Source organism: Rhineura floridana, chromosome 2 (assembly GCF_030035675.1).
Source record: "Rhineura floridana isolate rRhiFlo1 chromosome 2, rRhiFlo1.hap2, whole genome shotgun sequence".
Lineage (NCBI taxonomy): Eukaryota > Metazoa > Chordata > Lepidosauria > Squamata > Rhineuridae > Rhineura > Rhineura floridana.
Genome location: NC_084481.1, coordinates 70,352,819 through 70,376,064, shown reverse-complemented (window position 1 = coordinate 70,376,064; position 23,246 = coordinate 70,352,819). Strand labels below are relative to the sequence as shown.

General features: G+C 41.5%; 1 protein-coding gene across 1 annotated transcript in view; it reads left to right on the top strand.

The window, feature by feature from the left end:
• The window catches only part of THSD7B (thrombospondin type 1 domain containing 7B), a 653,838-nt gene that overhangs the window by 612,260 nt on the left and 18,332 nt on the right, over positions 1-23,246 (top strand). Inside the window, exons 21-24 of the mRNA XM_061608903.1 lie at positions 13,905-14,050; positions 15,345-15,504; positions 21,845-22,018; positions 23,007-23,102. Of these exons, the coding sequence (XP_061464887.1) occupies positions 13,905-14,050; positions 15,345-15,504; positions 21,845-22,018; positions 23,007-23,102 (576 nt within the window). The remainder of the gene's footprint in view (positions 1-13,904; positions 14,051-15,344; positions 15,505-21,844; positions 22,019-23,006; positions 23,103-23,246) is intronic.

Sequence of the window (23,246 nt, the reverse complement as noted above, 5' to 3'; positions counted from 1 at the left end):
AAGTTTTCTTTTGTTGTCTGTGGAGGCTGGTGTTTTGTGCTTTATGTAGCGATTATTAAATTTTGTTTATAATTTTTAACACATTTTTATGTTTCTAAACTTGATTGTAAATAACCTATAGATTGCACTGTGTTAAGGCAAGTAAAAATTAATTAAATAAATAAAAACAGCTACATAAGCCCATACATGTCTACTCAGAAATTAGTCCCATTGAGTTCAATGGACCTTTCTCCCAGGTAAGTAAGTTAAGGATTGCAGCCTTACTGCCTTTAACTGGGAATAAGCACTGAACTCAATGGGATTTATTTATACTTACTCATGCTTCTGGTTTTCCTGCAGAAGGTGTAAAGTAAGAGACAGCAGACCATATCTGTAGTAAGATCTCTACAGCTTACAGATCTCACTGGAGGTGGTCCCTGGGATGCATCACAACCACACAAAGTTAGCTTTCTTTAGTAGCAACCTCACACATTCAGGTAGAGATTTCTTTCAGGCAGACAATTGACACACTCCCCATTCCCCATCTTCTGTCCATAAGAATATCCAGCTGCTGTTGCCAACGCATGAAGGGGGATCTTCCAGATCTTGTGGATAACAATACAGCCAGTGAGGGACTTTATTTCATGTGTTCCCTCATTAAAAAGGGATAATATATAATTTAGCCTCACTGCATGTGTAAAGTTGGGATTTTTCATTATATCTGCAAGTCTGTTGCCCAAATCAGACATTCTAGGAGATTCTTTTCTTCTTCTTCTTCAAGAAGCACAATTCAAATAAATTGGAATCAGTATTTTTAGAATATGTAAATTAGATGGAAATTTTGTTATCAACACCCATTCCAGCAACACCTCTGCCATTTTCATCATTTCACAAACTGTAGTATAACGTTTACACCATGGTGATATATTTTAGTGGGCCAAGGGACTGCTCCAGTTGTTTTAATTCAGGCTTTATGTTGTGGAGTGGTACACAAAATATGATTTGCTGCTGTTGCTGCACTACAGGTGGCACTCACATCTTCTGTAACTCTTTTGTACGGTGATAAAAGAGGAACATATTGATTTCTATAGCTTTTGACCAATTGCATTGTGTGTGTTTTTCTTTCCAGCCCAAATCTATACAGGCCCTTTAAAGTAAAATATGAAATGTTTTTGCCGCTGTAGTGTTAAACACATGGATACCATTAGTTCTTTATGTTTGGTTTGTTTGAGATCTTTGTACTCACTGAAATACTGTTAGATGAATATTTATTTATATGAGAATTTGATGTAAAGTCAGTAAAAGTTCTCTTGGAATATGAAATTCAGCAGGTAAGGTATTTGTATGATTTTCAACCTGATCATTTGACCCACAACTTACTCTGTGCCATTCATAGACTCCTTCTAGACAACTGGTCCTACACTGGACAGGCTCTCTCATGGGCGCAAGAGTTTAGAAGCTGCCAACCCAGCACTATCTTAAACATAGGGTTGTCAGGTCTTCAGTTTTCATCCGGAGACTCCAGTTTTTTGGGGGGTCCTCTCTGGGTCTCCCGGTGAGTCACCTTAATATCTGGACTCTTAGCTTTCATTAAAAAATTAAATTTCTAGGTGGTTTGGTTCAAAAGATATAAACCAAAATGTCACACACACCCCACAACTTGTTAGTACCGACTGCTCCAATTCCTGCCCTTTCAGGATTTTAGCCAATACGGGAAGTCAAGGTTGTGATTGACAAGATTTGTTGACCACCAGGCAATACCTAAACCCCATTTCAAGTTCTAAGAACAGTTTCCTTTTCCTGCTTGTCTCACATCAGGAATTCAGTAAATATATAGCTTTCAGCAGCATAAAGAAGGGTCAAGTCTTTAAAGAAGTTTGGAGCAGCCATGCTAAAAGGCAGGCAGGGCATTCCAGGCAGAGGGTTCCCAACCCTGCTTTGATATGGATATCATTGCAGAGGATCACTGGTCAAGCCTTACCAACAGCACAATCCTAACAATATCTGCTCAGAAGTAAGTCCTGCTGAGTTCTATGGGGCTTAGTTCCTTAGTAAGTGTGTTTAGAATTGCAGCCTTCAGGGGCATCCATCTTTACTCCTGAGTGCTCCCGTCAAACGTCTCCACAACACTTCTTCCTACAATGGCTTTCTGGTGACTGGCCTGGCCTGAGGGCACTTAAGCCCTTCTTGTCAGAAGCAAGTTGTTGTTGTTGTTATATGCCTTCAAGTCAATTATGACTTATGACGACCCTATGAATCAGCGACTTCCAATACCATCTGTTGTAAACCATTATGTTCAGATCTTGTAAGTTCAGGTCTGTGGCTGAGACACCAGACTAAGATGCATCCAAACTCAGAGCAAAGCAATGGTAAACCACCTCTGAATACCTCTTACCATGAAAACCCTATGAACAGAGTATACCAGAAGCAAGTAGGCTAGATGAAATACTCCCTACCCAGGCTCCCTAATCAAGTGAGAAAGAATGATCCCATCACTTCAGCTGGATCTGAAAACTCCCTCATTTAGCTAAGATTTCTATCTTAATGTCCAGCTGGAGAATTTTTTTTGTTTAAGTGGTATGCTCCAAGTAACTGTGGTTGATGCTTGATGTATCATGCTTAATGACATCACTAGGTCACACCCCTATGACATCCCTAGGCCACATCCCCTGTGACATCACTAGGGCATGCCAACTATGACATCACAATGGTCCACCCCTGAAATCTAAGGAATTGGGATACTGCTGACCTGGAAACCCTACTTAAATAAGATAACATTCATCAGAATATTCCAGGGAGGGTACAAATGTGTGAATAATACTATTCACACTACATATGAATATTGTGTGTGTTATCTTAAACAGCAACAAGATAAAAGGCAGATCAAAATATAAAACTAAGGAACAGGGAGGACAGTTCTGACTTAAATATGTAAAATACCTGGGCAGAGGAAGATTGTAATGCTGTTGCCAGACTTGTGTCCTTTGTGGGAGGAGGGATTCTACAGTTGGGGAACACAAAAGATGTTCTTACAAAACTATCAGGAAACAGAAAGAATAAGTCATTCAGGATAACTAAATATATTAAAAGATATACAATGGTTTATTTGGTAGAAAATGAGATGCCGGGACTCATATGTTGACTGAAGCGCTATGGGAGCCAGCACAAAATGGTTGCCATGGGCAGCCAAAAAAGAGGTGCCAGTACTTTGTACCAGTGAATACCATTACAAAAAAAGCCCTGAAGATATATATAAAGTAGAAGCAATGTTTAGATAGTACAAATATAAAATGTACATCTTACAAATAACTATAAGGTAATTTATTCAAAATGAAAAGATTGCTGAAAATAAATTCCACAGAAATACAGAGGCGTAAGAGGCAGCTGGTCACTTATTCCATTTCAGGAGAAATCATGAAGATCATCAACTATTGCTGTTTTAAAGAAATGAAAACATGTTGATTTCAAGTAAATCTGGGTGTTATAAATACAACTGTAGAAGACGTATAAATACAACTGTAGAAAATATATACTTTCTATGTGTAAATGCAGGTAGCTCTGGATAGGTAATTTTTAACTAAGGACATATATTTCCCCACCTGATATCCTATTCAGTCTCTGAGGAGACTGATTTCCATGCATAGTTAGGAGTTTACATGCAAAGCTTCTGAAATCCATTAACATAAAAGAAAAATTAAAGTCCTGCAACTTCCCAATACTGGCTGAGCTGAATTACTTCTCAGGAGTTCACAAAGCATGTTCTGTAGTATGGTAAGATAAGATATAAAACCAATCTAAAAATAAGAAAAGGAAGCTTACTATGCCAAAACCTGTGATTAACAGTGCAATTGTATGCATATTTATAAATATTTCACACAGTATTCAATGTGACCTGCATCCAGGTAAATGTGCATAGATTGCAGCCAAACTCATTTTTGAAGCATGATGAAAAACTTCCTCAAAGGGGCATTCTTCATAGATTCACATGCATATGTTTTTGGAAGCAAAAGTACACAGAGCCCACCTAAATGTATATATTGGTGTGCACCAACCACAAGATTAGGCTTGAACCTTGATTTGGCACTTCAGAAAGCAGCCCACCCTAGTGTGCATCCAGAATATCCAGAAGTAGTTCACTTAAACCTGTGATGCATTATGTGGTCAATTGTTTTTGTTGTTATTGTTATTGTTGTTATCATACTGTACATAACATGACCTTGACCCATGAAATTTTACCCCAGTGGGACATCTCTAACCTATTAGCTGCTCTTATTATTGCATTCTGCGACTATAATTCTCAAAGATCTGATGGTCTTTTCTTTCCTATATGTAGCAATTTGTAGGGGCATGTAATAATATACACTGCACTGCTGGTGACAAAAGGCCTAATTTGCAATACATGGGCATAGGAAGAAAAATGCCTACCCTTATCTATATTACTGTAGTTTCTAAGTTTGAATAAGCATCCTCCAGCTTCTTGGTGTATCTGAATCCAAATCATGGAGGTAGAGAATACCCTGAAATACTGTCCAAAATGTGCCAGCATTTCAGTATAATCTATTCATTTTATATTAAAACAGGAAAAACATTTAAAAAAACCCTTTTACACTATGCACTTAAACCAGTTTGAAATCAATTTAAATATTAGAGCTTCCCCACCCCCATTATCCTTAGTAATCATAATTATTTTGTTCTTTATTCTCAGCTTCTATCTCCAGCACAGAATTAGAATTCTGAAAGTGCTGTGTTTAATTGAAAGCTCCTAAAATTACTTGACATTTCTAGTGTACATGATGTGCCTGTGATCTGTCCAGCAAATGTGTTTTGTTTCAAACCAATGCTGAGGTGACAGGTTTCAGTGTATTCAGTGAGAATATCCAACAAGAAAACATTTTTTTTCATGCCACTGAATGTTACTAGAATGTGGATGAAAATAAACTGAATTTATAGATTCCATGTACACAGATAATCCCATGGGAGGCTACCTCTTTCAGAAAGCTCCTTTTAAACCTGAGTCACTCTCTGCTTTTATTTTGTAATTATTTATTTATAGTATGTACAGAAAGATGATGGCAAAGAGGAGACAGACCCAAGAGGAGCTGTGTGAACCTGTGGCTTATTTCCGATCAAAATAGCTCATAGGGAAATATTTCAAGTGGTGTTACAGCTAGTAATCCAAAAAGCATTTGACATATCACAAGGTGATATGATGGTCCTGCTATGCTAGCAAGTGCTTTGCAAGGGCTCCCATAATTGCAAACATGTGCTAAATCAACAGATAAGTAAAACAGCAAAAAAAAATAAATCAGTTGCACACCAGGCTCAGGGAAGCAGGTGTGTGGGAGCAAAGACAGGCAGAGGCAGTGTATGGGTAAATCAAGGCTTCACCTTTATTTGTTACAGAAACGCTGGGGTTTGGTACAGCATGGGGAAATTATCTAACCCCCAAGCAGAGGAATTTCCTGTAGGGAGTTCCCACCATGACAAACTAGTTGCATCTAGTGGGTCCTATAGCAACCTGGGTGTGTGGTATCTAGTGTCCTCTCCCCCAAGCTAGGGACAAAGCCTTACCAGGCTCACCAAAAACCCCTTATGGAGATCCCCTTAAGTTATGGATCTTTGATGCCTTCCCCCACCAAGCTGTGATTTGTATATGTGAGGTAAGCTGATTAATTATGGCCTTGCTATGAGGAAGGCAAAAATCCCAAGGACCTGGGTCAGTTTGGTCCATGAGTCAAATTCCTTGCCGGCCCTGTCAACTAGTGACCAGCCACTGTCTACAGGAAGATCAGCTTAAATGAGGGAAGGTGATTGACAGCAGGAGCACTGGGGTTGCTGCAGTACAGGCCTCCTTTATATAGCCCATTCACAGACCAGGGAAGCATAATCTTCTGATTGGTCATGCCCCATTCTAGGGAGCCAGCCAAGGCCACTGATAAGCTCCCAGGGTTGGTGGAGGCCAAGCTGTGCCGGCAACACTGCTGAGAAGCTCCCCAGCTTCTTATTCAGGCGCAACCCACCTTACCGCACAGCAGCAGCACTGACAATCATTTTGCAGTGTCCCTGGCAATTCATCTTCACCCAACAAACATGATGTCATTCACTAACATAGTCCCCACATTAACCACGCTCAGAAGGTACCATGCCAGTGTCCAACATATATCACTGAACAAACAAATCATAGGACATCACCCAACCCATTACACACAAACACCCTCCACTCACAATGCATAACCAGGCAACAAGAAAAGGACCACAGCAACTGCCCCTGCTCGTGCATGTGATACTGTAGGAAGGCAACATTGCCCAGAGGCTTCCCAGGAGAAACTCGTAGGAGGTAGCTCAGTGGTAAAATTAGTGCAGTGAGAAATGGGAGACATGGTATTAAGAAACAGGAAATGTGGTTTCGGAGGCCATCCGAGGATAGGAAGCTGATGGTGATGATTTCAATACATATTCTGCTTTTCAAAACCAAAGGTCCTCCCAAAGTAGCTCATATTATAGAAATCCCACTATGAACAACAATCGTGAAAAAGGGAGATGCAGGTAGAGTAGAACCTAGGAGCAGACAAAATAATTGCTGTGATGGGGCATTAGTGACCCCTTCCTGCAGCTGCCCTGTGTATCATGTCCAAAACCCCTGACCATATCAGCCTGAACCAAAAGAGCCCCATGTAAAAATGCACATTTTTCCCCAGTGGAAAAGTACAGTTTTAGTTCGATCCCTTCCTACAATTTTGCAGCAGAAAAGGGCTGAGATGACCTGCACTCACATGCATCATCATGCATAGTCGAATTGCTGGTTTGTTTGTTTTTTCACACCAAAAAGAACCAAACAGAAGCTAGAAGTAAGAGTAGCCTCCCTCTTATTCTTGTAAACAAAACAAGAGCAGCAGAGCATGGCAAACAGTAATACCCTTTAAATGCCTGGGCAAATAAATAAATCTCGACCCTGAACTAAAATGACCACAATGTTGTGATTGGGCACACTGCTGAAGAGAGGACATTCCACAGATTGTGTTCCACCAGAGATAAGGCCTTGTCTTCTGTTAATTCTCCTAATTATGTAACATGAATAAAAAAATGGAAATGGACTGCCTTCAAGTCAATCCCAACTTATGCCTACCCTACGAATAGGGTTTTCATGGTAAGCGGTATTCAGAGGGGGTTTACTATTGCCCCCCTCTGAGGCTAGTCCTCCCCAGCTGGCTAGGGCCTACTCAGCTTGCCACAGTTGCACAAGCAAGCCCCTTCCTTGTCCGCAACTGCCAGCTGGGGGGCAACTGGGCTCCTTGGGACTATGCAGCTTGTCCACGGCTGCACAGGGGGCAGGGCACGTAACCCCTTAGCCACTCACTGTGGGGGTGATCTTTAGCTGGCCCTTGACACCCAGGAGACACGAGCGGGGATTTGAACTCACAGACTCTGTACTCCCAGCCAGGCTCTCCTCCCCACTGTGCTAAAATCTCCAAAACTCTAAGGCACTGGCAGGGTGATATAGGGAGAGGCATTTCTTCAGGTACTTAGGTCCAAGCTGTTTAAGGCTTTAAAGGTAAGCACCAGCACCTTGAATTAATCATCAGGGCAACATTCACCCATCCACCAGAGGGAATTGCATTTGAATGTGGGCTGCAGTTTCTCTTTGTTCTGTTCCATGTACCCTAGCTCTGACCAAATGAGTGCTGGGCCACTAGTGGCAATATGTAGAGCAGACTGCATGGGGTTCACCAAGAGCTGTTCTTTCTGTTGTTTTCATTGGTCAGAGCTTACTTTGCATCGTGGGGTTTGTTGGCAGCAGCAGGACCCCATCACTGCAAATCACATACTTAATCTGTTCTCTGTGGTGAACATTGATACCAGCCTTTGAGAAATAAAGGGTTATGTAGCCAGCAGTGTCACTGCCACTTACCTGGACAGTGCAGGGGTGGGGCTGTGTGGGTGCACTGACAGGAATGCCGTCCCCTGCCCCAATCCTGGTAAGTGGCAGCAGTGAATTTGACCTATGTACACCCAGTGCTTTTTTGGTTAAAAAATGAGGTGCTAGTACTCATGCCTTGATAAAAGTGCCATGGATGCCAGCACAAAATCTGTACCAGTGAGTACCATCACAAAAAAGCACTATGTTACCCATATATTTTATTTGGGAGAAGGGGAGAAAGCAGAAAAGATGGAGGAAGCGGAGGTGCCACACTTGAAAGCTTGGATTCATCTTCCCTGGATATGACTTCCATTCTCTTGTGAGTGCCTTATCCTCATAGCTCTGGGCGCAGGAATATAAAAGATACCTCTTTAAAGGAACTGTATAATTCCAAAGCAAATATCAAAGAAAGTATAATCTAGCCTGCAAATAATCCTATTATTTGACATTGTAAGTAAGTTTTTATAAATAATGTATTTTCTTTTTGCTTTTAAATTTAGATCTCCTGGTCTGTTCATCCCATAACCTAAACTCAACTACTATGTGCTAATAACTGAATAAGGGAATCTTTAGAACTAAATAGTGGCAGCAGAGATTGAAGGGATAAGAAAAGCAGAAATCTTTTCAATACCTAAAGTGGTGAGGATCCTATCTGAGATCATAGAAAGATGGGATCTTATACCGAGAGATAACTTAATAAATAGTACCAAGCCGTATCGGCTTCCTTACAAGTAACCTGCACATCAGAAATCACGATTTCGTACAGGAAAGTCTCTTACAAAACAGCACTCCACACATTGGAGGATTGCTCCCTCAGCTCAACAGCTGATGAACAGAGGCATTGATCCTATCAGGAAGGATAGTTGCCATATAGGGTTTGCCTTCTTGGCCTTCTGCCAGGTTTTTCTGTCTGATGGCTGCCACTTCTTCCTGCCTAATGCCCACCCCCTAACAGCCCCAAATAACTCTGGGCTATCCAATCTGACCTGTAATGATCAGTGGCTGTCTGAACCAGACTTGACTGAGGCCCCAAATGCTCTGAATAGGCTCTAGTCTCAGCTGGATCCAGTGCACAGTCCTACTATTTGTCATGGCAGCTACAAATTGATTTTTGATGTTTTGCATTAGTATATTGTTGAGTTCCAGATGCAATCTTCCCAAGACATCCAGTTGTGCACTACTGGTGACAGAATCCTGGACAAGATGGACTTTTGAACGTGATTGACTGAAGAGAGTTCTTAGCATATTAACTAATATGGTGGTTGTAGCTGTAATTAGAAAATCACTTTTTATTTCAGAAGTGAGCATCTACAATGTAACAATTTATTTGTTTCCTATTTTAAATTTGCCAAAATGATATGCAAATCACACAGTGGATAAAAGCAAATAACTCATTAATTTCTAACAGTTTTTCAGGATCTTTCCTCAATAAATTTAACTTAAAAGGCCATTCTGAGTATAAAATGCTGTGGTTCTTTGTAAATTTGCAAGGAAATTGGTGGAACTCAGAAGCTCTTGAAAAAACTGTGGATAAAAGTCTGTGAGTAAAATAATAATATTGGCTATGATTCCATGCATGGTTAGACTGCATAAATTCAACTGAAGTCTAGTTTATATGCAGGAATGTAGCCATTGTTAGGAATAATCCTGTCCCAAGGAACACCATTCTTGTTCACTCCTATGATAGCATTTCCATTCAAACTCCACATGCACGTTCCTGCTATAATCCAATTAAAATGGCTTTAAAAGTTTTTTTGCAGACTTTTTAAAGGAAAAAGGAAATGGGAAACCACAGACTTTAAGCTGCAACACAATGTGTGTAATATTGTGTCCTGTTGTATGAATGATTGCCTATGTGCAGATGAAACTTTGTGATAGATATATGTTTTATTCACAGAAGCATGCCAGCTCTGTATTGTTAATTAGTAGCAGCTGATAGGAATGCTTCACTGTTTCCTTAATTAAACTCATTTTTAAGTTCCATCTCTTTAGGCAAAGGCTTAATAGAACTGATGACAAACTAGCATATTGCATTGCTTTCATGTTCTTCTATGGCAAGTTAATCAATAAAGATAAGGTAGATCATAATGAAGTATTGCACAGGCAGAAATCCTTATTATTAAGCTCATTTCCGCTTCCATAATTAACCTTCATAAAAACACAATGGCTTGTAAAGTATATAAATGAAAAGCACAACATAGCATCAGGAAACTTGTTTAATAAACCCATGTTTATATTTTAGGTTAAGCATATATTTATTTTAAAACATATCTTACCATATTTCCTAGTAAATATTTCTTAGTATATATGATAGACTTAGTATATGTGATAGATAAATCATGATGTAGTGGGAATATTAAAAAAAAAAAATTATGACAGTTCTGTGTTTCACAGTAATGTTTCACAGTAATAATTGCCATATGTCTCCACTGGTTTTTTTGCTTTTTGTGTGTGTGTGTGCCAGATGAAGTTTGAGTTTTACAACCAAATTACATTTATCGTTGCTGCAAAATTGCAAGCACTGTTATGGCCATTACTGTCCATAACCGCTCCTCCAATTTCCATTAAGAACCAATTTATTTTCAGCAAAATATCCCTAACTTGGTGAATAGAGAAAGAAATTAGGTTACCATTTCTGGAATAGTAATGCTGAATGCCATTCATTCAAGTATCAGCAATCTCATTTTTTAAATTCTCTGCTGCCGAGACACAGAGGACAGCCCAGAGAAGAAATGTTTTCTCTTACATCATTCCAATTAGAAAGGAGCTTGTTATTGAAATAGAAAGAGCCTCCTGAATGGTAGTGATGTAATACTGAAGACTGTGTTAAATAGGCAGGCTTTCTGTCTTTATCAAGTTCAGTAACCAACAAAAGCTCTCATTAAGGTAGTGCGCAAATCTGTCATGGATGTATACAAGACACATCCAATTACAGTCTTTCGACATTGAATGTTAATATTTACTATTGAAATTATAGCTGCAGCCATGCTTTGCAGGCCCAGGAACTTGCTTACTTGCAGTGGTTGCTCCATTAGTTTGGGAGCAGTGGTGTTCTTCATCCTTCTGCTCCCAGGAAATGCACATGTAGAGTTGGTACTTCTGTTAAAGTGCATGGGGAATATGGGGCATGCATAGAGACCTCTTAATTATTTTTTGGAAAATGCAGTGTTCCCATTCACTTCTACAAGAGGGAAACCACCTCTTAACACAGGGATTCATAGGCAGAGTGTTAGCTCAAACATTTTAGGACCGGTGGTGGTGGAAAATGTTTATATATTTGCTTCCCCAGTAACTCTTGCATCTTCCGCCAGCAACAGAGGTTGTAAGGAACATTGGCAGCTGCAGTAACCTGAGTGAAAAAGATCCAGCCTGGAAAGGATTAACATCTGGCTGTTTCAGCATCAGTTTCCAGGCTAGGGTCATTTTCTCTGTGATCTTATCCAATATTCAGAAGCAGAATGACAATTGAAACACCTGGGACTGGTAGAAAATCTTTGCCCCTGCCTAGAAATGTGCCTATTTTATTTTGTTTTAGATATATTGTAAGCTGCCTCAAGTAGGTAGGTAAGTAGGTAGGTAGCTACAGATAGGGTAGTAAGGGTTTTTTTCCATTGCTTGATCCAAGCATTTTCTTTTTATGGTAGAAAAATTGAAAGCTCCACTATATTGGGCTACTGATCTGTTATTTGAGCAACTTAAGAGAACAACCTTTCCCTAGCACTCCAAGGAAAAAGCTATTCTTATTAGTCAGGTATTGTCCATAGCAGCAGATATACTACAGCTTTTATCATCAAAAGTTACTTTTAATAGAAGAATGCTCTCTAATATGTCTTTTACAACTTGTGACCTAACGCATCTCATCAATTGTGTGCTGTCACACAACTTCCCTTATCCCTGCCCTGGCCCCTTGTTCTCATAGACTCAATCTGGTTGCAAAAGCTGGGCCACCAAACTCCTGTGCGATGCTACAAATATTTGCTTGGCTGCACTCAGCCTCACAGATCACAGTTTATGCAGGTCTCTACCCTAATATACCACTCCAGCATAGTTGGCCAAAATAGGTTGCTTGGCCACTGCATGGCCATGAGGACTATAGACAAGCCCAGTACCAGCAGGCAGCCAGATCGGGCTCTGGCAAAGGGACCCTGCGGCCCAGAAGAGCCCCTGAGGGGCCCCTCCTTACACTGGGAGGGTGGAACTCCCACTCTGCAATCCATGCCAGTTTTGAGTCATGGGCCCAGCAACCCGATGCTGCCATGGATGATGGAGCAGGAGCTCCACCCTCCCAGAAAACACTCCCCATGCAGGTGGGCATGCCATTGTGCAGGTCACCATCTTGGGTGATGTCAGGCGGGTGCACACAGTGCACTAGCGTGCTGACATGGCAACGCAGGATGTAGGTGGTGCGGGCAGGTCCATTTAAGCCCACACTGCCTGCATTGGGAGGGAGTGCTGGGGAGCATGACAATGCGGGCCTGTGGCAGCTTGGTTCCCAAGGGCCCAATCATGCCTGGTGCCAGCCCTGACTATAGGCTTAGAAACTGCAGCTCCCTGGAATTCCAATGGTATTACAAGTGTGGCCGCTAGCGTGTGCTGAAACAGCTTCTTAGTTATCCAGATGGGGCTCAACCTACACATTATGTGCAAATGCACGGGTGTGAGTACTCCACATGTAGATGTCATGGCACAGTGTTAGCATTTCCCCAACTACTGTTACTGGCAACTTCTGAAGTAGAGTGTTTTGAACTGCATGCTGCTGCCCCAAATTGCAGGTTTCTCAGTGAAGGAACTTCCGTCTCTCATCTGACTGTCAGGCTGGCTGTTGGATCCATTTGGGTAGGAAGAAGTATAAAGTGATTCAGTGATTCACCACCTGAAGCAGCAGCACACAGATCCAGCATTTATGTTGTTGTTATTATTTATTTATAGAAGTATTTTTAATTCTGCCACATCATAAAATATCAGAATGGAGTACAACATTACAACATAAAACACCATTAAAACCAATACAAATAATCATTCAAGGGACTGACTAATAAAAAAAAAATTAAACAGCTGCAAAGGCCTGTCAGTATGAAAAGATCTCCAAGAGTTGCCTGAAAGTCAAAAGTGAGGATGCCTGCCAGATTTCTACTGGAAAAGTGGGGGACAGCTAACAATGCTCCTCTAGATGATCTCAGTGATCAAGCTAGGATATAAGGGTTGAGGTGGTCCTTAAGGTTTCTTGGATCCAAGTTGTTCAGGGCCCACGTGTAGCACAGAGCAAAGGGGGGGTCACAGGGAATTGCTAACTCACTGATCCCAACTCACATGTTTGTTCAACTTTACAGGGCAGGCAGACGCTGTCCTGCTTGTGGCCATGCACACAATAGGTCCTTGCATATCAGCATAATATGTACTTTTGACCCCCTTGGTGTTCATTGAGAAACTGCTTTATCATTAATGCTGGAACCGCCCAAAATGAGCAGCCGCACTTGTATTACCAGTTGCAATTTCTTCTGAAACTGCAATGATCTCATATCACTTTTAAAAAGAGAAAGGGAAATTGTGAAGGAAACATACATTGACAGTGCCCACAGATCTCCCCATAACATGTAGCTGGCCTGCGTATTCAGTCTGCAGGATATCAGCTGTCTTTGTTGTATGGCTATTGAAGCCCTTTAGCCTACTCTAGTAAAAGCTTCCTCTGAAGGCCCTCTGTTTTAGGGATTATGGATCTGGACACAGCCAATGTACTGAGGACAGGGTAAGCCTGCTTGTATATGTGGGTGCTGCAGAGGAGCCAGGACAATTGAAAGCCTGGGAAGAATGGAGACAAATGAACCAAGGAGGAGTGAAAAGCTCACATAGGGCCAGGAGACAGGAGGGAGACTGCATTCATTAAAAGGTTGGGTATTGGGGCTTTCGCTTATACAATCACAGAGAGTTAATATGAGCTTTGAGCATCCGAGGGTGAATTTGAGAACTTCTCTAATCTGTTTAAGAATAATTCTCTATGCTTGTTTAGGTCAGATGCAACGTACCAGATCTGTAATTCTACAAGCCCAAGGAGAAGGAAGGCCCTGCCCAGCTGAGCTCACCCAGTACAGAAGCTGTGTGGCAAAACCGTGCTACAGCTGGGTTATTGGCGAGTGGTCCCCATGCAAAGTCAAGGTACCTCTTGTGTGCTGGCTTATAAAACTATCTCCTAGCATTGCAAGTAGAAAATGAACATATTTGTTATCCGCATCTTGCAAAATTATGAGACAATTTAATATATATATTTAAAGTTAGAGAGTGATGCTGTTCTAATATTATCGAAAACAGGAAGAAATTCATTTCCAATCACAGTGAATTGATCATAAATGCTAGTAAGCAGCTGATTAAAAACTAATTTAATAGCAAAGGTCAATGGAATGTGCATTTCTAATAGCGCTCAGATGAGTGTCATAGATCTTTTTTATAGCAGCATCCCTAGATCAATGCTTGATTTCATTTCAGAGAATTCTGCCACCAAGGAAATTAACTTTTGCACTACAAACACTAAGTAGACTATCTCAGTACATTGAAAGGCCTTGAAATAGTATAGTTTAAAGCTGTTGGATGAAGCACTGAGTGTGACTTTTCTTCTTGGGGTGATTTTTTTCTAATGGTCTGAAAATGTAAATGCTGGCATGAATTGTGGGGCATCAGATACATATACCTCTGGTTTGTCAGCACCAGGAGCTTGCATGCCCCTCTCTCTGACTTCATGCCATATTCAGCTTGCATTGATTTGCCTGGTGCATCTTCCCACCCCTCCTACCACATTTATCTCTTAGATCATGCTTTGTCTGAAACACTTGCTCCATTATCTAGCATTTAACTTTAAGCTAATATTCCACGCTAAACTTTATTCATGGGGGTGTAGGGAGAGGATGGGATCTGTTTAGCTTTCTTCATGTCAGCCTGATTGGATCATGCACTGGGGAAAATACAGCAGAGAGAAAGGGGTGATATATGCTTAAAAGGCATGTCCAAAATAGTTACCATTACATATCTTCTGAGAAATGAACAAAGCCCTTTCCTTCTGCACACAATCTTATTAGCACAGAGAACAATATATACAGCTAAGCTTTTAGTCCATCTAGGTCTTCCATCTCAAATTCACGGCTCAAGAGTGATGAGAGAGGATTTGTCTTCATCTTTGCCACCAGCAAAGAGAGACTTTTTCAAGTTCTGATTCACAGAATACTGAGTATGCATCCAAATCACTGTCAGCTGTGTGCAACTCCACACAAATGCTAGAAGCAGGAAATACATATTCTATCTTTTACTGATCTTGAACACCTGAGGAAGCACTGAAGAACACAATCGACAAATGCTGTGGGATGCTTCCAGGAGGAAGGATCTATTCAGTATACTTAGCATTTATTATTAATGTAGTAAGAGTTATTTTAGTACCACAAACCTCTATTATTTCTCTTAGGGTGGACAGTGTGGGGACGGAATGCAAGTACGGGACCTCACATGTATGGTACATGATGGCTCTTTATCAGCAACATCTAAACAAGCAGAAAGTGCATTGTGTGGAGAGCTTCCATCAAAAGACGGTGAACTGCAGCTTCCATGTTCTGTGCCTTGCCCAGGTAAACCCTATAGAGGACTTCCTTTTGTCCTTGTGATGGTGCACACACAGATGATTAAACAGTCATGTTCTGCAAGACAAATATGGCACTATAATTGGACTCATTTTGCAGCTTTATCCTACACCTAGCTTCCTTATTTGATTGCAATCATTTCCTAAACATGACTGCTCAAGTAAGCCACACAACACTGAATTGATAGGGTAATCCTATACAGGTCTACTCAGAAGTAACAGAAGTAAATTTCACTGAGTTCAGGGGGGTTCACTCCCAGTTAAGTATACATAATGTTGCATTCTTAATCCTTTAGGATTGTTGTTGTTATGTGCCTTCAAGTCGATTACGACATATGGCGGCCCTATGTGTCAGTGACCTCTAATAACATCTGTTATAAACCACCCTGTTCAGATCTTGTAAGTTCCAGTCTGTGGCTTCTTTTATGGAACCAGTCCATCTCTTGTTTGGTCTTCCTCTTTTTCTGTTTCCTTCCCCCCACCCCCTGCATTATTGTCTTTTCTAGTGAATCATGTTGTTGCATTATGTGTCCAAAGTACTGTATTGTTGTGAGTTTGGGGGTTGGAATGGATGCTTCCTATGAGTCCCCTTCCAACCTCTGATTTGGAATCCTGTGCCCTGGGGTAGAGAAACTTGCTGATGAGTTTCTTTGTTAAGTTAATAGAGTGGCCAGGTTTGTTAATGGGTCTATCAGGTGCCCAGCAACTGGTGAATGGGCCAGGAAGATCATTTTGTCATTGAAACCCTTCAGGAGAGCCTTCTCCCCCCTCTCCTGGCGGCTAGGAGAGATTTGTATTTTTAGTGTGTGTTGAGTGTGTCTGGAGAAAGGCTGGGGACTGGAGGCAGCAGAGAGACTGGCTCTCTGCACCATGACTTTAGGATGCCTCCCATAACACTGATGGTAAAGCTGGACATTGGACTGCTGATGCCTTGAACCCCCCCCCATCCTAAGCTCAGGTTGGAATGTGTGTAAATAAATAAACCATATTTCATAAAGACACTACAGTCTCCACTGACCTTCTTCCCAAGGAAACCAAACCCAGGGCGAGCACAGGGACTCCCAGAAATCTCACCGCTAGGAGATTGGGGAGGCACGCAACAGTATGATAACCTTAATGTCATCATTTTAGCTTCTAATGATAGTTCTGGTTTAATTTGTTCTAACACCCAATTATTTGTCTTTTTTGCGGTCCATGGTATCTGCAAAGCTCTCCTCCAACATCACATTTCAAATGAGTTGATTTTTTTCTTATCCACTTTTTTCACTGTCCTACTTTCATATCCATACATAGAGATCAGGAATACCATGGTCTGAATGATCCTGACTTTAGTGTTCAGTGATACATCTTTGCATTTGAGGACCTTTTCTAGTTCTCTCATAATTGTCCTCCCCAGTCCTAGCCTTCTTCTGATTTCTTGACTATTGTCTCCATTTTGGTTAATGGCTGTGCCAAGGTATTGATAGTCCTTGACAAGTTCAATGTCCTCGTTGTCAACTTTAAAGTTACATAAATCTTCTGTTGTCATTACTTTAGTCTTCTTGACGTCCAGCTGTAGTCCTGCTTTAGTGCTTTCCTCTTCAACTTTCAACAGCATTTGTTTCAAATCACTACTGGTTTCGGCTAGTAGTATGGTATCATCTACATATCTTAAGTTATTGATATTTCTCCCTCCAATTTTTACACCTCCTTCATCTTGGTCCAATCCCGCTTTCTGTATGATATGTTCTGCATATAGATTAAACAAAAAGGTGATAAAATACCCCCTGTCTCACACCCTTTCCTGTGGGGAACCAATCGATATCTCCATATTCTGTCCTTACAGTAGCCTTTTGTGCAGAGTATAGGTTGCGCATCAGGACAATCAGATGCTATGGCACCCCCATTTCTTTTAAAGCATTCCATAGTTTTTCATGATCATAGTTTGTCCCAGGCTATGGTCTGAAGGCACATGAGGCCAGCACCCTGCTGAAGCTAAGCAGGATCAGGTCCGGTCAGTGCCTGGATGGGAGACCGCCTGGGAACCACATGTAGGCCACCTTGGGTTTCTATCATGAAAAGAAAGGTGGGGTATAAATGTAATAAATAAATAAATGATCTACACAATCAAAGGCTTTGCCATAATCTATAAAGCACAGGGTGATTTTCTTCTGAAATTCCTTGGTCCGTTCCATTATCCAATGTATGCTTGCGATAAGATCTATGGTGCCTCTTCCCTTTCTAAATCCAGCTTGGAATTCTGGCATTTCTCGCTCCATATATGGTAAGAGCCTTGTTGTAGAATCTTGAGCATTACTTTACTTGCATGGGATATTAAGGCAATAGTTGGATATTTACTGCATTTTCTGGGATCCCCTTTCTTTGGAGTTGGGATATATATTGAACGCTTCCAGTCTGTGGGCCATTGTTTAGTTTTCCATATTTCTTGACAAATTTTTGTCAAAACTTGGACAGATTGAGTCTCAGTAGCTTGTAGCCACTCTATTGGTATGCCATATGTTCCTGGTGATTTGTTTCTTCCAAGTATTTTAAGAGCAGCTTTCACCTCACATTCTAAAATTTCTGGTACTTCATCATGCGGTTCCTCAGTGAATGAATCTGTCATCCTTGCATCTCTTTTATAGAGTTCTTCAGTGTATTGCTTCCATCTTTCTTTTATTTCATCTTTGTCAGTCATTGTGTTCCCCTGTTGATTATTCAATATCCCTACTCTTGGTTTAAATTTCCCTTTCATTTCTCTAATCTTTTGGAATAGGGCTCTTGTTCTACCTTTTTTTTTGTCCTCTTCTATTTCTATACAATTATTATAATAGTTCTCTTTATCCTTACGTACTAGTCTCTGTATAGTTGCATTTAGGGTTCTGACAGTGTTTCTGTCTCCTCTTGCTTTTGCTTTCCTTCTCTCTTTAACCATTTTAAGAGTTTCTTCAGTCATCCATTGAGGTCTTTCTCTTTTTTAACTAGAGGCATTGTCTTTTTGCATTCTTCCTTGATAATGTCTCTGACTTCAATCCATAGTTCTTCTGGTTCTCTATCAACTAAGTTTAAAGTTTAAATCCTTTAGAATATCAGCCTTTAAGTCAAAGTAGATTTTCTTGGTTTTGCATATTACTCTTTTGTAATAGATATATGCACATTTATGATATGTTGCAAAACATCTCCTAATTAGATCTCCATCATATTAAAAAGACATCCTGGTGTAGGATTATTGGAAAATTGGAGGATTGTCACAGGCTGGAAGTCCTTAAGAACTCCTTTATGCAAAAGTAGAGCTAAGCTGCTGCTGTTCTCTCCATAGTTGTTAGCTGGCTTTTTTGGGGAACAAATTACCATATGTTATTTTAACGTATTTTAACCATATGTTTCCATTTTATTGAATGTGTGCATAACATAGAAATGATGGTCCAACCAAATGGGACAAGAAACACATGCATGTTATGTAAACATGCAGTGAAGCTGAGTCACATATATTGTTGTGTGCTTGGGGGTTGAGAGAGATTGTTTCTGTGAGTCCCTTCCAGCCTCTGATTTGGAACCCTGTACCTGGAGGTGAGCTCTGCAGCTAAGAAACCTGCTCCCCTGGTCAGATGAGTCTCCTTTGTTAATCTAATAGAGGGACCAGGTGGGATAATGGGTCTGTCAAGTGCCCATTAACTGGCAAATGGGCCAAGGAGACCCTGTTGTTATTGAAACTCTTCAGGAGACCCCCACCCCCCTCCTGGGGCCAAAAGAGAGGCTTGTGCTTTTAGCTAGTCTGAGGAAAGGCTGGGAACTGGAGGCAGGCAGAGAGGCTGGCTTCCTCCACCATGACTTTAGGGTGCTGCCTGTAAGCCTGCTGGAAAGGAAAGATCTGTTGGACTGTTGATGCCTTGAACTCCTCCATCTTATGCTCAGGTTGGAATGTGTGTAAATAAATAGACCATATTTCATCAAGACACCACAGACTCTGCTGAGCTTCTTTCCAAGGAAACCAAACTCTGGGCAAGTGCAGAGACCCTTGGAGATCTCTCACCACTTGGAGATTGGGGTAGCGCACAACAATATGTTCCTGGAATAATGACATGGTTCACAAATAATGGGTACATAATGGGGATTTTCATAACCCTTAATATTTTTGTTATGAGTTGTGTATCCATTCACCAAAACTGTCACTTTGTCCTTAAGTCTAACAAGACTTATTTCAAGTTGATAACACAAGACTGTTATTGCTGTTAGCCCATACTCTGAATTGGATTAACCCCTTACTTTGCTTCAGGGAGAAATTGTCCTTCCTTCCTGATAGGTACACTGTAGATCAGTCTTAGCTTTCCACATTGCTGGAGCAGGGAGGCTTTCCAATCCAAGTCTTGCTGCTTGCCTCTGTGATTTTTGCTTCTATGATGAGACCATACTCCTGGAGGAGCTGTGAGGAATGCCCACCACTGGAATAGATGCCTGCTGAAGGATGACAGCCACTTCTTATCACCTGGTTGCCAATTCCACTGGAACTGCTACTTCTACCTCACCCATGTTCCAGCAGCCAGTCAGGGTGCAAGATGCAAGAAGAACTGGGAGGGTAGTTCTCGACCAACATCCTATTCCTTTCTCGAGTCTCACTTAGCAGAAAAAGAAAAACAGCTGCTGGGCTTTTCTAACGAGGACAGCCATGACGTCCGAGCTACAGACAGCAAGGTCCGGGCTCAGCCGGCGGTGCCCTCCGCGAAGAGCAGCGGCGGCAACGGCGGTGGTGGAGACCAAGATCATCTACCATCTGGACAACCAGGAGAAGCAGTACCTGGTGAAGCTGCTCATCCCGGCTGAGCGGGTGACACTGGGCGACTTCAAGGCGCTCCTCAACCGGCCCAACTACAAGTTCTACTTCAAGTCTACGGACGATGATTTCGGGCAAGAATCAGATGGTGTTAGTGAGCAAATCCTTTACAACAGCTGCTCAATGTTTGAGGACTAAAATTCCTGGAGTGGCAGTGCTACATCTTAAGGACAGATTATCTCCAGGCCTGTAAAGAACCTTGTTTTTTAAACAATGTTAATGTTTTGTTGTTTGAATTTCTGTGCACTGTATTCTTTTCTGATGTGTATTTTGTATTTGTGTTTATTTTATTTTTTTGTGAGCCGCCTTGAGGGCCTTCGGCCAAAAGGCGGCATAGAAATAGAATGAATGAATGAATGTTGGGGGACATGATGCACAATCAATAGGAGCTTAGGCAAAGTGCTGCTGCCTGTCTACTTCTGCATGATAGTTCCCAAGCACCGCTTAAGAACATGGATGCACTGACTCAGAGAATTCTCAAGGAAAAAGCTATTTGTTTCCAGTCATTCACAAAGGAGCTCCTAATTAGTGTCTCAGATATGATTAGGGCAGGGCAGGGCAGGGAATGGGGGTTGTGCATCACTAAGAATGGCATGGTGGCAGCCATAATAATGGGGGCAACTATAGCCCTGTTTAGACTTTTGATCTGCAGGTTTAATATCACATGGAGCAGGAGAGCTGGTCATCTCCACACACACACATCCCTGTCAGCCATTCCCCTGCTGTCTACATGTTCGCGGAAGGTCTGAAGAGGAGACCCTGCTCTACATCTGTAGCCTTCCTCCCATTATAGAGAGCCCTGCAAGTTCAGAATTCCCAGTCACGAGGAACTGAAACCTCTTCAACCCAACCCCAGAGGAGTTGATGAGAAGAAAGGCCAATAGGGATTGCAGTGGCAAGGGTGGGCCTGATCTTCTGCTCATATGAAACTATGCATGCAAACAGGGCCTCTGTCTAACATCCTACAACTGTGGTGGCCCTGACACTTTAATCCTTTTAGTGCACATTTCACTATGCTACATGCGAATAACAGGGCTATGCACTGAAACATTAACTAAAACATCATGTAAATGACTCAAGGAAGCAAGACATGTAGCAGTCTTCAGGAAAAGATTAACAAACATAGTCTAGATTCTCAGCCTTAACTGGTTATCTGGGGAAAATGCAGCCCTAACGTTGTTGTTTTTTAATTGTAATTACAGTGAATGGTCTAAACCAGCCTTGTCCAACCTTTGGGCCACAGATGTTGCTGGACTACAGTTCCCATAATTCCTGACCATTGGCCATGCTGGCTGGGGCTGAGGGGACTTGCAGTCCAGCAACATCTGTGGCCCAAAGGTTGGACAAGGCTGGTCTAAACCTTTTAAGAAACTGGTTTTAAAGGATAAGAGATAACAGAGCAAGTTGTGTTGACTAATAAGATTGAATTGGCTTTGCAGTGATTCTAAATTTCAACATTTAGAGGCATCAGTAGTATAACCCTAGTAGTTCACTCTTTTCCCCTTCTTCTTACATGCAGGTGATTGTCATTGGACAGAATGGTCCGAATGGAGCTCTTGTGAATTAACGTGCATAGATGGCAGGAGCTTTGAGACTATGGGTCGTCAGTCTCGGTCAAGAACGTTTATAATCCAGTCATTTGAAAACCAAGACAGCTGCCCTGAGCAAGAGTTGGAGACCCGGCCTTGTTCTGGTAGGGAATGTTTCAGCTCAGACCTTTGATTTTACCCCTTAGAAGAGTTCACACTATTTTGTTATTGTCGTCAGACATTTTGCTGCCTGGGGTGGAACAGCAAATGGCAGCTCCCCAAGTCAAGGTGCAAAGCATTCAAGGCTAGTAAAGTTACTTTGGCACCTGAGGCAGAATATCCCACAAGTGCTTCTCACCCTCCTTGTAAGGAAAAAAATGTCATGTTGATGCTCTTTCAAATTGGAGCCTTATGCTACTCCTTGAGTTCTTATTTGATTGCTGTCAGTTTCTAAACATGACTACTCAAGTACGTCACACAGCATTGAATCTGACTTATAGGATAATCCTATACAGGTATACTCAGAAGTCCACTCAGAATCAGCTGCCTCAAGTGATCATCTAACTCAGTCTAGTGGTAGACCTGGCCCTAGTTATTGTTTATTTGCTGTTTGATCATGCCTTGAAATTGGGGTTTTTAATCTTCTTTCTCTTCTCATAACCAAGCATTCCAAAGGTGGTAGTGAGAGAAACAGAATGGAGGAGGTAGAAAGAAGGAGCAGTGTTTCCGGTCATTAGAAAGGGGAAAATGGGGATGAACTAAATGGGCAAACACTGAGCATAAGTCTCCAGAAAAGCAAACCAAGTGCCCCCATATATGTCCTCCTTGCAACTTTCGATATGATTTGTTTGCAGTGCAATCCTATAAATGTCTGTTTTGAAGTAAGCCCAGCTGAGCTCAGTGAGGCTTACTCCCAGCTAAGTGTGTATAGGAGTGCAGCCTTAATTATTTGCCTGTTAGCCAATGTTGAGTGGCATTCAGTGCTGGTCCTACTCAGAGTAAGCCCATTGAAGTTAATAGAAATGATTCACTTAGGTTCATTAATTTCAATACGTCTAGTCTGAGTAGGACTTAGTTGAATACAACCCATTATAAACGTGTATGTACATACTATCTTGAAAATTGATTAGTGTTGCCTTTTTTGAACTGTAGGAGGGAAATGCTATAATTATGTATGGAAAACGAGTCTTTGGCACGATAATGAACGCACAGTGTGGTGCCAGCGTTCTGATGGGGTGAATGTCACAGGTAGGTACATCTCTGAGGCTACCGCACACTCTAGAAATGTTGCAGACCTACGACTTGTACTAAGAGAAATTATTGTTGTTATTATCATCCTCATCATCCAACTGTTTAAGAGAAAGAGGAAATGTTCCCGCACATCCTGGCATT